Source organism: Palaemon carinicauda, chromosome 10, assembly GCF_036898095.1.
Source record: "Palaemon carinicauda isolate YSFRI2023 chromosome 10, ASM3689809v2, whole genome shotgun sequence".
NCBI classification, from domain to species: Eukaryota; Metazoa; Arthropoda; class Malacostraca; order Decapoda; family Palaemonidae; genus Palaemon; species Palaemon carinicauda.
This window is the reverse complement of record NC_090734.1, coordinates 108,653,965-108,668,964: the sequence shown is the minus strand read 5'-3', so window position 1 is coordinate 108,668,964 and position 15,000 is coordinate 108,653,965. Positions and strand designations below refer to the sequence as shown.

Sequence of the window (15,000 nt, the reverse complement as noted above, 5' to 3'; positions counted from 1 at the left end):
TCTTAAAGAACGAGAGAAATATTATATCAATTAATTTATTTGATAAAAAAGCATCTTTGATTAAACGTCAAAAAACAACCGGCTGAATGTTCCGGGGTTTTATATTCAATAATCCATCCTCATATAATGGGAGATAAAAGGCTGCAACATTTCTGCATAATTCAAAAGAAGTAATATTGTTTTACTGATAGCCTTCTTTTAAGCACACACACTTTCATATGTAGGTGTGTGTGTTTTTGTGTGTGTGTGTGCGTGTGTGTGTTTGCGTGTGCGTGCGATGCTACCAACGTTGTAGATGTTTCACAGCAAAGGAGTTTAATCCATGGATCCAAAGGTAAAGGATGAATAAAACACTGACTGGTTTGTTGTGTTGATACCAGGAGGCACCCTTATTAAATATTCTAATATATATATATATATATATATATATATATATATATATATATATATATATATATATATATATATATATATATTTATATATATATATATATATATATATATATATATATATATATATATATATATATATGTATGTATATATATATATATATATATATATATATATATATATATATATATATATATATATATATATACATACATATATATATATATATATATATATATATATATATATATATATATATATATATATATAGTGTGTGTGTGTCTTTGTGTGTATGTGTGTTTATGTAGATAGATAGAAGGGCAATTAATATACTAAAACTCCTATGTCGTCTCCCTTCGCATGTACATAATGTTGGCCAACTTAATGTTCCTTTAAATCCCCCTTGATGGTCGGTCTGTTCCATTGCCACTACATTCAGACAATCACAAAAAGGGAAAAGCAATAAGCCTCCAGCCTCAGCAGCTGTATATAGAGAAGAAATAAGATTCTTAAAGGAGGAATTCTAGATGAAGAAAAGGGTCGAAACACCTATGTCAACTTTTTTTTTTTTTTTTTTTTTTTTTGCGTAATTGGTGAGACAGTATGGGTATGATTTTATGTTTGATATTACGTTTCCGAATACATGTACAATAGTAAGATTATGATATTTTTTAATGTCATACTTCTGATTACCTTCGCTAACTTCATTGCGGTGAAGGCTATGTTTTGGTAAGGGTTGAATGTCTGGAATTTCTGATTCGTATAACTAAAAAACTATTTGACCTAATCTTGTGAAATTTGGTGAGATGATTGACCATGATCCAAGGACAATATGATTGGAAATTTGAGTGATTGGGCCAAAAGTCAAGGCCAAGGTCAGGAAAAGGTCAAAAGAATTATCACAAAACTCAAAAACTATTTGACCGAACATCACGAAATTTTCTTGGCTGATTGGCCATGATCTAAGATTTGTGTGGTGACCACTTCAAAAGGTAAAGGTCAAGGTCACAAACCTATAGGAAAAATCGTTTTGCTACATAGTGGTTAATTTTATAAGATTTACATGAAATTCGTGCAAAAATTTGTATAATGCAATTGCATATCTTTTAATATACAACATTATATAGTGACATCATTACTCTTGTTTGTGTAGGTCTATTCATTTGTTTATAGGTCTGTCTGATGGTTTATGATTCGCAGATTACAGAAACTATCATGAAATTTGATGGTATAAATGGCAACTATCAAAGGACAGTTTGATTCGATTTTTGAAGTGATTGGGTCAGAAGTCAAAGTAAAGGAAACGAAAAGGTCAAAACCATCCTTTTGCCATATTGTGGACGATCTTTATCTGCAAATTCAATTGCCTATCTTATGATATACCAAATTATATAGTGAAATAATTTCCATTGTCTGTTAATTTATTTTTTTTTGTACATTGGTCTGTGTGCTCGTGATTTTATAATTCAAAAATCATTAGACCTAACTCATGAAAAAGGGTGGGATGATTACCTATGATCCAAAAAATTTTTTATTAGATATTGGAAGTGATTGGGTCAAAGGTCAAGGTAACGAAAAGGTAAAAAAAAAATATTTATTTTGCCTGTAACGGGGTTAATTCTCATCCGATTTGCTTAAAAATTGTCCCCAAAAAGTGACTATCTTGAAATGTTCCGCTTGATGTAGGTGAATGTTTGCGCTCTACCGAGTGCCGGTTCTTGTTTATGCAGGAGTATCATATATATATATATATATATATATATATATATATATATATATATATATATATATATATATATATATATATATAATAATAATAATAATAATAATAATAATAATAATAATAAACGCAAACTAACACAAATTATCTAAATCTTTTAAAACGTTAATGGACCGTTGTCGTATTAAAAAAGAAAAGAAAAAAGAGCGAAAAAAAATGGATTTCATTCCTAGAATCTTCACGTATCACAGAGGAATTAAAACTTCGAATAATTAAAAGTTTGAAAATCTGGACGGCAAAGTCGAGAGAAAAATTCATAATTTTGGCATTCGAAAAAGGAATCACAAAGGACTTGGCATTTTGATAGGCACAATAATTGATACATCAGTTGGCACTATGAATGACCAGGGAGGAAATTGTTCATTTTCAGTTACCTTTATTCATTATTTCAGTTTGTTTGTGCTTTTATTTCTAATAGAATTTGTATTACGTTAGTGACAGTGCAATGACCATACTCTGCCCAGGGATATTTTTTTTTTTATTTTTTTTTCTTTTATGATAAAATCTGTTTTGCTAAAGCAATAGCTACATTTCATTATTGGTAACCTCAAAATTTGCCATCTAAGATTATTAATATGATATGCCAATAATAAACTTAAGGTCACTCAACATATCTTTTTTACGTAAATCGTAAGGAGATAACCAAAACATTGATAACCATCCAAAGAAATATCACGAGATATCTATGCTTCTGCGTTAGTATAAAAATAATTATAAAACAATATGAAATAGAATATATAAGATCAAGTATAACAAAGGTAAACCATCCGCCCAGGGTTTCCTAATACTGAAAAGTTCTCAGCAATTTGCATAATAACAATTAAACCAGGTAGTTTGTGGTATAATTAAACAATTCAGAGAAATTTCAGCCGCCTATTTCAAGAATGAGCCACATTCATGCCAACACAGACTTCGCAAATTAGAATGGGAATTACGTTGTGATTGAAACTCATACGGCCTCATTATTTTGTATATTTGCATTTCGTATAGACTTTGCTGAAATAGTTATTTTCGAGATTATAGCACTCTTATCATTTCTATGTAGGCTTTTAACGTATTCGTATATATCATAGACATTCTAATAGGCTACAAATTACCGGGGATTTATGTATCGATGTGTAGAATGATTGCAATGATAAAAGGTAAGTGTAACGTATAAAAGTGTGATATTTTCCATAAGTATATGCTATGTTATCAGCAGTTACTGTAAGGTTGCCTCTGGTCGTAATGTGGGTGGAGGAAGACTTTAAGCGCTGATCCTGTATGGTATCAGGAACATTTATTCGTCTTGTGATGAATATTCAAAATCTTATGAAAATACATGACTATATTTCTATCTAATGTATTCACAGGTAAACGATAATAAAGTTACAAACGTATAAGAATCAGAAGTATTTAGGACTTAATATAGAATAAGTTAATTAGATACAAATCTAGGAAATTAATTTAATCTAGCAAAACCAAGATGGTGAAAAAATTAAAAAACATTCGAAGATCAAATAAAGAGGCATATACATACATGATGTAAACAATACAAAAATAATGCACACCTACGTCACACGTTTCTGAACATTCGGGCCTTCCAAGGCCAATCCAACCTTGATACCATCCAACCCTGCCAAGGGACTGGTCTTCTTAATTAAACACTCTGTGCTTCGGAGCAACGAGACATTTAGAAACATTTCTCGCTTGAGTCGAGAATTCATGAGGACAGAAATTGGGTCTAAATTTCAGATTCTTTTTCACGGAAATACCTACTGAAAAGTGCAGACGTCTTTTTACTAATGGGTAGCTCGTGTACATTGTTAGATAGAAGGTCCTCAGAATGACAGCTTGAAAATATTCTTAGTCCAGAGAGAGAGAGAGAGAGAGAGAGAGAGAGAGAGAGAGAGAGAGAGAGAGAGAGAGAGAGAGAGAGAGAGAGAGAGAGAGCAAGCAAAGCAAAGTCATATGCCTTCGTTTGATCTGAACAGGCTGAGGTGTTCCACTTTCCGGAACTGGTCCATCTGACATCGAACGCGAATCTGCAGACTTATTATCTCTATAAATTCAGGCCACTCAGCCATTTCTCTCCCATGCAAAATTCTGCCGTGCTGGTGAGGTCATATCAAATTTGTATGAAATTCGCTCATATATTTGACCTCAAAAATTCCATTCCATATATTCGACTCAGCTGTCTACATCCGAAGTAGTGGCATTATTTTACAAACCCTTCGGCTTTAATTCTATAATGCTCTTTGTAAAACATTTCTTTTTTATCGACTTTAACGGCGTATCAACAAACACTTTTATAGATATTAATGTACAAGACTTTATTCCACATTCCTTTGTTTGTTTTTTTATGCTGAGAAGTAAATTATTTTCAAGTTTGTTTATTTGTAATGTATGAAAACCATAAAAGAATTTTACAGTAGATAGCTGGGAATGTGTGGATCATTTAATATTGATATTATTTTCATTAGCGGGGTTAAGAGGTCTGGCACTTGAGGATCATGAGAAAAATATACTTTCTTATTATGGAAAGCAACTTGTTTAAGTTTTCGTCAATTAGGATTAACATAGAATCATACAGTATATAGCTGGGAATCTGTGATTTTTTTTTATCTTTGTTCTATTTTTTATAGGAGTTCAAGGAGCTGACAACTGAAGATTATAAGAAAACACTTATTTGTTATAAACGTAATCAGGGAATCTTTTCTTTATTTTTAGAAGAATGACTTTGATAACATGAGAAAATTTCTTAATATTTCCTGATATCTCTGTTTAAACCTTCATTGTCTCTCGGCCTCATTCTTTATATTGATTGACTAATATATTATGAAATATGTCAACAATTTCTTCTAGATAATAATATCATTCTATCTCTTTTTTTTTTTTGGCGATGCAGTACTCAGAACTTTTCTATTTTCGGTAAAATAGAATAAATACAAGTCTAAAGTAGCAAATACAGTTTAACAACAAGAACAAAAAATATTTGAAACTATATCAAAAGTTCTCTCTTTATCACTTTTCTTTATTTCATGCCACCGCCCCATCACAATTTTTATTTCCTCTATTTTCCTTTTTCTATTCCAATCATATGGCCCACGTTACTTAGTTAATCGCTCTATTTTTCTTCATTTAGGTATGCACCCACTATCAAATAAGATGCTTATCTTTTCACATAATTTTCCTTTTAAGCACGCACCCCTATCACGTGATAAATTTTCTATTTTTTTCTTCTTTATTTCAATTAGACCTACATCTAATATAGCACAATAAGACCCTTATTTGTGTTAATAATATTTCTTTATAGTATCACCATACCTCGATATAAAATCTTGATATTCTCTTTTTCTTTCATTGATGCTTCACCCCTATTACAGCTCTATCAGGAAGTATCATATTTCATTCGAACCCATGGCCAAGTTAATACTTTTCCCCCTCGAAATGTCTGTTGCTGGAAACAGATTTTAAAGTAACTTTTATAACTCCATCTTTTCTGAAGTACGGACAATTGAACATCGGAGGTATAGCTGATCCAATCGCTTTATTTCTTTTCACATGAAAATATTCACTTCCTAATCTTTCAATTACTCTTGCAAATTTTTCATATCACAATCATGTTCAATAATACTTAATAACACTTAGTAACAATAAGAAACTTTACTTTTCGGTAAGACTAACACTTAGTAATAATGTGAAAATAAAGTCTTTAGTAAGACTAACTCTTAGTAACCATGTGAAACCAAACTCTGCAGTAGGACTACCACTTAGTAACCATGTGAAAATAAAGACTTCAGTAAGATTAACACTTAGTAATAATATGTAAATAAAGTGTCCAGCAAGACTAACACTAAGTACCCATGAGAAAATAGTCTTCAATAACACTAACACATATAAAACAAGAGCAGATAAAGTGTCTAGTAAAACTAACACGTAGTAACCAGGTGAAAAAAAGTCTTCAGTAATGCTACCACTTAGTGACCATGTGAAAATAAACTCTCCAGTAGAACTAACACTTAGTACCCATAAGAAACTAAACTCTTTGGCAAGACTAACACTCAGTAACCATGTGAAAATAGAGTTTTTAGTAAAACTAACACTTAGAATCTATGTGAAAATAGTCTTCACAAAGCCTAATACTTAGTAACCATGTGAAAAAAAAGTCTTCAGTAATGCTAGCACTTAGTAATCATGTGAAAATGGAGTTTCCAGTAGGACTAAGGATTAGTAACTAAGAGAAACTAAACTCTTCATCAGAATTAAAACTTATTGACCATGTGAAAATAGTCTCCGATAATGCTAACAATTAGTATCCATGTGAAAATAAAGTGTCCATTAACGCTAACCTTTAGGAACCATCAAAAACTAAACTCTTCAGCAAGACAAACACACAGTAACCCTGTGAAAATAGAGTCTTCAGTAAAACTAACACTTAGAAACCATGTGAAATTAGTCTCCAGTAAGACTAACACTTAGTAACTATGTGAAAATAGAGTCTCCAGTAAGACTAATCCTGAGCATCCATGTGAAAATAGAGTCTCCAGTAAGACTAAAACTTAGTAACCATGAGGAACTAAATTATTCAGCAAGACTAACACTTAGTACCCATGTGGAAATGGAGTCTCTAGTAAGACTAGTTCTCAGTAACCATGTGAACAAAATAGTTTCCAGTAAGACTAATATTTAATAACCATGAGAAGTAAACTCTTCAGCAAGACTAACACTTGGTAACAATGTTAAAAAAAAAGAGTTTCCGGTAAGAAAAACATTTAGTACCCATAAGAAACTGAACTCTTCAGCAAGACTAACACTTAGTAACCATGGGAAAACAGTCTCCAGTAAAACTAAAACTTAGTAACCATTAGAAACTAAACTCTTCAGCATGACTAACGCTTAGTAACTATGTGAAAAAAAAAAACCCTTCCTCAACATTATCACTTAGTAATTATGAGAAATTATGTTCATCTGTAAGGTAACAGCTGAAAATAAAGAGTTCAGTAAGTTAACATCCGAAAATAAAGTCGTCAGTAAGGCTAACAATTAGTAACTATATAGAATTAAAGTATTCAGTAAGGTAACAGCCAGAACTATGGAGTTCAATAAGGAAACACCTGAAAAGAAAGTCATTGGTAACTTAACAGGGGAAAATAAAGTCTTCAGTAAGGTAACAACTGAAAATGAAGTCTTCAATAAAGCAAAACCTTAAAATAAAGGTTTCAGTAAGATAATAGGCGAAAATAAAGTGTTCAGTAAGGTAACAGCTGATAAGAAGCTCTTCAATAGGGGAACAGGGGAAAATAAAGTTTTTAGTAAGGTAAAAGATGGAAATAAAGTTTTCAGTAATGTAAAAGCTTGAAATAAAATCTCCCGTAACGTAACAGCTGAAAATACATTTTTCAGTAAGATTGAAAAAAAAAGTATTGGTAAGACGTGTTATATATGTACGATTGAAATTATAATGAACAGAGGAAGCAAAAAATTATATTTTGATTTATTCTGATAACACAAACGAAGCAACAAACAATAATAGAAAACAAGTGAAAAGAAAAAAAAACAAGAAATAAAAGCATACGCTCCTTAATGAGAAAAACAAATCGCAAACAAATACCAAAGTACAAAAGGCGTCGCAATAGAAAAGAAACAAAAAAATAAAGATAACGTTAAGAAGAACAAAAACGTTGCACTAAACAGCCAGACTCCCAAGGACAAAATGCAGCCGAGACAGGGAGGAAGACGCTACCAACAACAGGATAGATGCAATTAAGGACATGTTTTGCGTCTTGTCACGGTGATAAATACGAGACATTATCGTCTTTGACTCGCTCCTAAAGCGCCTCCTTTATCAGCGCTTCAAAGCAAGTAGTGGAAGTTGCCGGGGGTAGAAGGTAAGGTAGGGGAAAAATAGAATATCCTTGGTAAGTCAAGTCGAATAAAAAAAATCTTATTAAACATTCGGGAAATTCATCTCTTGGGGGAGAGAGAGAGAGAGAGAGAGAGAGAGAGAGAGAGAGAGAGAGAGAGAGAGAGAGAGAGAGAGAGAGAGAGAGATTATCATCAAGACATTAAAATAGGTTTTTTTTTTTTTGCTCTTTTTTTTCGTTACATCTGGGAGCTTTTGATTCTCGGTACAGTCATTTTTTTCACAGCAGCGGATTCGGATATTTGCAGCATTTTTTTTTCTTTTGGAGTTTAGGTGACAACTGCAGCAGCCGAACTCTATATTGATGTTTCGCTGTTGCTGTACCTCTCGCTGTATATGTTGTATCCTGTGACGTCAGGTTGTTATTAGGTGATCAATCATTGTTAACTCCTTCCATGCTCTTTTATTTACATGATTACGGAAAAGCTTTTCTGTTTTCATGATATTTTTTTTTTCATTTCGATATCGTTATACATATGCATTTATAAATTATATACCCGTATAAACAAACAAACACACGTACACATTCGGGCACAAACACGCACACACACACACACACACACACACACACACACACATATATATATATATATATATATATATATATATATATATATATATATATATATATATATATATATATATATATATATATATATATTGTGATGGGCCGAGAGAAGGTTTTGACTCAAAGGCAAGTTGAAGACAACTGAGTGACATTATAATAGAACACTCTCCTTAATATACAAAATTCAAGGCAACAAGAATTTTCATGTTAAAAAAACAGACAATGTTACAGAGTAGAAAGAAGACATGTTTTTTCAGGTTCTTTTTAGTGCATGGGGAGAGCAAAGATTCAAGCATAAAATGAACTATATACGAACATGTGACACACGGTTGGTACAATGCTCCCCCCCCCCTAAAAATGACATACTATATATGTTAAATAGGGCACCCTGATCTAGAGAGGCAAACTGTAGGGGGGTCATCTGGCAGGAGATAAGTAGGTTTTAGACGATCAATGGAGACCCAGTCTTCTTTGCCACGAATGTTCAGTAGGAATACTTTCGGACTGCGTGGGATCACAAGGAAAGGGACTATGTAAGGGGGCGTTAGCGGTGGCTTGCTAGTGTCGTTGCGCAGGAAGACGTGCGTTGCGGAGTGCAAGTCTGTGGGTATGTGATGCTTCGCAGGAGGCTTGCAAGTCTGGCGGCATGGAGTAAATTTTCCCACGACGTAACGTATGCGCTGGAGATCATCGGAGGAGGTTGTAGAAGAAAAAAATTTGGCAGGGACGACCAACGGATCGCCATACACCATTTCCACTGCCAAGACGTCGAGGGCGTCTTTAGGAGTGGTCCTTAGTCAAAGGAGGACCCAGGGAAACTGAGTAAACCACTGGAATCCTTGCAGCGGGACATCAAAGCGGCTTTGAGCGTGCGATGAAAACGTTCAACCATTCCATTGGCAGCGGGGTTGTAGGCCGTTGTTTGATGTAGGGTGATGCCTAGGATATCCGCTAATGATGTATACAATTGAGAGGTGAAAGTGGTACCCCTGTCAGAAGTAATTTGCTCAGGGATACCAAATCTTACAATCCATCCTGAGAGTTAGGCAGATATACATGAGGCGAACGTTGGAGTTTCCATGGGACTGGCTTCAGGCCAACGAGTAGAGCGGTTGATGACGGTAAACAGGAAACGATGTCCTTGTGATGTGGGTAGGGGACCTACAACGTCGACGTGAATGTGTGCGAAACGACGCTGAGGTTGAGGAAAGGTGCCCACTCCAGAATCCATGTGTCGATTTACTTTGGAAGTTTGGCAAGAAGTACAGGCGCGTACCCAATCCTTAGCATCCTTAGAAATGCTGTGCCGAATGAACTTCGTCTTCAGGAGCTGTGCAGTAGAACGACACGAGGGATATGAAAGGCTTTGAATGAAATCAAACACCTGCCAGCGCATGGGAGCAGGGATCCAAGGTCGCAGTCTACCGGTACTGACGTCACAGAGGAGGGTGGTGTTGGAGTCTTCAAGGGGGAAGTCTTCCCAATGGAGGGACGTGCAGGATGTCCAACATGCTTGATACTCTGGATCTTGTCGTTGGGCTTCAGCCCGGGCGTTGTAATCCAATCCCAGTTGAACGGCAGCCATTGTGTTTCTTGACAGGGCATTGGCAACGTGATTCATTGTATTCAGCCATGGCAGAGAGATGTCGGCGTTGACGGGTGAACCAGGCGTCAGACTGTCGAGTGAAGGCGTGCAGCAGAGGCATGTGGTCTGTGCAAGCGACGAAGGGCGTACCTTCTAAGAAATGGTGAAAGTGACGGACAGCCAAGTGCACCACCAGCAGTTCGCGATCGAAGGTAGAATAACCCGATTCTGCCTTGGACAGTTTTCTGCTGAAGAAGGCCAATGGGCAGAGCGAGCCGTTGACCACCTTCTTGAGTACTGCACCAATAGCGACATCGCTGGCATCAGTGGAGAGAAGGAGAGGGGCATGTGGGATAGGAAAAGTGAGAGCAGCAGTGGTTGATAGGGCCTTCTTTGCATTGCAGAAGGCTGCTTCTTGAAGGGGACCCCACTTCAGGTCCTTTGGCTTGGCCTTGAGGGAGGCGTAGAGGGGAGCAAGAGTGGCGGCAATGGCTGGCAGAAAACGGTGATAATAGTTGATCATGCCCAAAAATTCCTGCAGAGCTTTGACGGTCGAGGGCACGGGGAAGTCTTGAACGGCTGCTATCATCTCAGAGAAGGGATTGACTCCTTTGGGAGTGATGCGGTGCCCTAAGAACAACACTTCATTGGCGCCAAAGGTAAACTTGTCGTACTGGACTACAAGGCCGTTTTGTTACAGGCGGTCGAGCACGAAGCGCAGGTAACGGAGGTGTTCCTCCTTCGAGGAGGAGAACACAAGTATGTTGTCCACAAAACATACACAAAAGGGGACGTCCCTTGAGATGCCATCCATGAGACGTTGAAATGTGACCCCAGCATTACGAAGGCCAAAACAGGAGTAATTGAAGGTGTATGTACCAAACGGACTGCTGATGGCGGTCTTGGGGACGTCTTCTGGGTTCATAGGCACCTGATAATACCCCTTCAGGATGTCGAGCGAAGAGAAAACCTTCGCTTTGTGCAGGTAGGAGGTCACGTCAGCATTATTTGGGAGGTGGTAGTGATCCAGTTCTGTTTGCATGTTCAGGTGCCTGTAATCCCCGTACGGACGGAGGGAGCCGTCTTTCTTCAGAACGATGTGTAAGAGTGACGACCATGGGCTGGAGACCTTTTGGCAAAGGCCCATTTCCTCCATTTCAGCGAACGTCTGTTTCGCAGCTGCCTATCGTTCCGGTGATAGATGTCTGAATTTTGCGAAGACTGGGGGTCCTGTCGTCTTGATATGGTGATAAATACCGTGCTTGGCAGGAGCTTTGGGCGTTTGGCGAAGTTCTGGAAGGAAAACTTCCGGGTACGTAGTGAGGAGGTGGGCAAACGCATCCGTGGGTGCGCTGAGTGGAGAGCAAGGCTGGAGGGGGCGGGTTGAAGAGGTTTCGACAAGTACGAGTCTGCGTTGAGCAATCGTCGGTGGTTGATATCAACCAGAAGGTGGAAATGAGAGAGGAAATCCACGCCAAGGATTGGCAATGTGACGTGAGCAACGAGAAGTTTCAAATTAAATTTACCGTTTCTGAACGATAATGTGAGTTTCTCGTAACCGTAGGTGGGTATCACAGATATGTTGGCAGCTACCAAGCGGACGTCGGCAGACTTAGAAACACTACATCATGTCCTGAAGAGTTGCCTTGGCAAAAGAGAACGACAAGCACCCGTGTCTACCAGAAATCACACGCCCGTTCCTGCATCATATAAAAAGAAAAGATTAGAAACACGGGAGGCCACCAGCACGAGCGATGGCCTTCTTACACGTTTTTTGGCCACTTATAATCCTTGGCACATTTCTTTGCGTTTGCTCGAATCTGGAGTGATAGTAGCAAAACTGCGGCGAATGGGCGGTAGTAAGTGGCTGTAGAAGTCGTTAGTTTGGGCGGGAGCGAGTGGCGAGTGTCGGGTGGCGTTGCCGCTGCTTCGGCACGTCGCGGTGTAGGCGTGTATATCCTACGGCCTTCATGTCATCTTCGGGTGATGTTGAATAGGCGCCCTCTTCGTCAGGGGTGGAGGCGTTGATGGAGGTCTTGAAGTGGCTGTCCATAAGGGCGTTGGCTTTGGTCATCAAGACCTTTATGGGTAAACTATCAACATCGGGTATGGCAGCACATATAGGTCCTGGTAAACGGCGTATCCGAAGGGCACGAAGTAGGTTCACCTCCTGAGGAGAGTTGTCTCCGGCAGGTTGCAGGCGATCGAAGGCCTTTGGTCCCTCAACGGTTGTTGCGAGAGCAGAAAAAGCTTTGCTATACAGGCGGGTGGCGACGGCGAGTACTGCTGTAGAAGGTATGTTTTGAGGGTGTCATACACTATTGGGGTGTCTCTTTGTTCACAAAGCCAGTCGGATATTTCCAAGAAGGTGTCCTCGGGTATCACCGCGAGAATATAATCTGGTTTGGTGGTTGAACGAGTCACCCCCTTGATGCGAAACTGGACTTCTGCGCGCTGAAACCAAGCAAATGCCTCTCTGCTGGCGAATGATGAAAGTTTCAATGGGGGAGTTGCAGCAATAACTTCCGTACAGTCCTTATGGTACCAACGATGGAGGGGCGAGTGGGGGGTGGAAGGCGGGAGGAGCGAATCGACTTCCGTGTTCACCAATGTGATGGACCGAGAGAAGGTTTTGACTCAAAGGCAAGTTGAAGACAAATGAATGACTTTATTACAGAACACTCTCCTTTATATACAAAAGTTCAAGCCAACAAGAATTTTCATGTTAAAAAAACAGACAATGTTACAGAGGAGAAACAAGACGTTTGTTCAGGTTCTTTTTATTGCGAGGGGAGAGAGACGATACAAGCACAAAATGAACTATGTACGAACATGCGACACACGGTTGGTACTATATATATATATATATATATATATATATATATATATATATATATATATATATATATATATATATATAAATATTTATATATATATATATATATATATATATATATATATATATATATATATATATATGTATATATATATATATATATATGTATATATATATATATATATATATATATATATATATATATATATATATATATATATATATATATATATACATATATATATATATATATATATATATATATATATATATATATATATATATATATATATATATATATATATACATATATATATATATATATATATATATATATATATATATAAAATATACACATATATATATATATATATATATATATATATATATATATATATATATATATATATATATATATATATATATATATATATATTTATGTATATATATATATATATATATATATATATATATATATATATATATATATGTATATATATATATATATATATATATATATATATATATATATATATATATATATATATATATATATATATACATATGCAAATCAAGAACATATTTAATTTACTTAAATTACATTGTGGACTTATTTTACTCATCAACCTATAATTTTAGCGATTTATTATGAAATCAGTTGAATAAGTTGTGTATATACTATATCCTACACATTATTATCATACTGATTACTATACTCATCCCAAATAGTGGCAGCACTCATAAATATTCATTTCATGTCCCCTTTCTTGGGCGGGAAAATGATTCATGACAACTGAAATGAAATTTGCGCATAGACCGCGTTCACTCCAGTAAATGGTTGTCCTCCTACGCTCCACTAACGATTTATTTAAACAATACAGAAGGTTAGGATTTATTGCAGCTGTGTCTCGTATCGACCGGAAGAGAGAGAGAGAGAGAGAGAGAGAGAGAGAGAGAGAGAGAGAGAGAGAGAGAGAGAGAATATCGTAGTTCATGCTAACAGGAAATTTTATGAAATTATATTGCCTTTGTATATATGTAATATATGTATGTTTCCATGTATGGTCAAACGCGATATAAAGTCTACGGTTACTGGATGCCGTGTTTCATTACAAGCTAAACCCGATAACTTCTCGGCCATAGAGTAATTTTATTTTCTTGTATAGTCCTCTTTAGCTGGAAACAAGGGATTATTATTATTGTTATTATTATTATTATTATTATTATTATTATTATTATTATTATTATTATTATTATTATTATTATTATCGGCACTAGGCTAATAACCATGAAACCAAAAATTATAAACTAAAATACTACAACAAAAAAGTGCATAAGAGCCTCCCATTTCTGGTGTTTGCACCAAAAGCTCCACTCTCTTTCCCAACGGAAAGTATTTTACCAACTTACCCTCCCCCACCCATCCCCATTTCTACCACAATCCTCTGAAAATTCAGCGGGGAGATCCTTTGAATGCACAGACAAAAGAAAACTCCAGAATATGATAATAAAGACAGAGAAGCTACAAACTGAAGGGAGTCTTTAAAAGTAACTTTTGAGAATACTAAGGTTTATTTAATCTTCTAAGAGCTTTAGATTTTCTGGAGTGATAAGTGTTCGACTGTAATAGTTTAAGAGTAGTATATATATATATATATATATATATATATATAATATATATATATATATATATATATATATATATATATATATATATATACAGTATATATATATATATATATATATATATATATATATATATATATATATATATACATATATATATGTATATATATATATATATATATATATATATATATATATACAAATATATATATATGTATAATATATATATATATATATATATATATATATATATATATTTATGCATATATATATATATATATATATATATATATATATATATATATATAT

General features: G+C 35.4%; 1 protein-coding gene across 1 annotated transcript in view; it reads left to right on the top strand.

Moving 5' to 3' along the window:
• LOC137648168 (polycystin-1-like protein 3) overlaps positions 1 to 10,863 on the top strand; it is a 20,306-nt gene extending 9,443 nt beyond the window's left edge. The window contains exon 3 of the mRNA XM_068381095.1: positions 10,771 to 10,863. Within this exon, the coding sequence (XP_068237196.1) occupies positions 10,771 to 10,863 (93 nt within the window). The remainder of the gene's footprint in view (positions 1 to 10,770) is intronic.
• Positions 10,864 to 15,000: the final 4,137 nt, after the last annotated feature.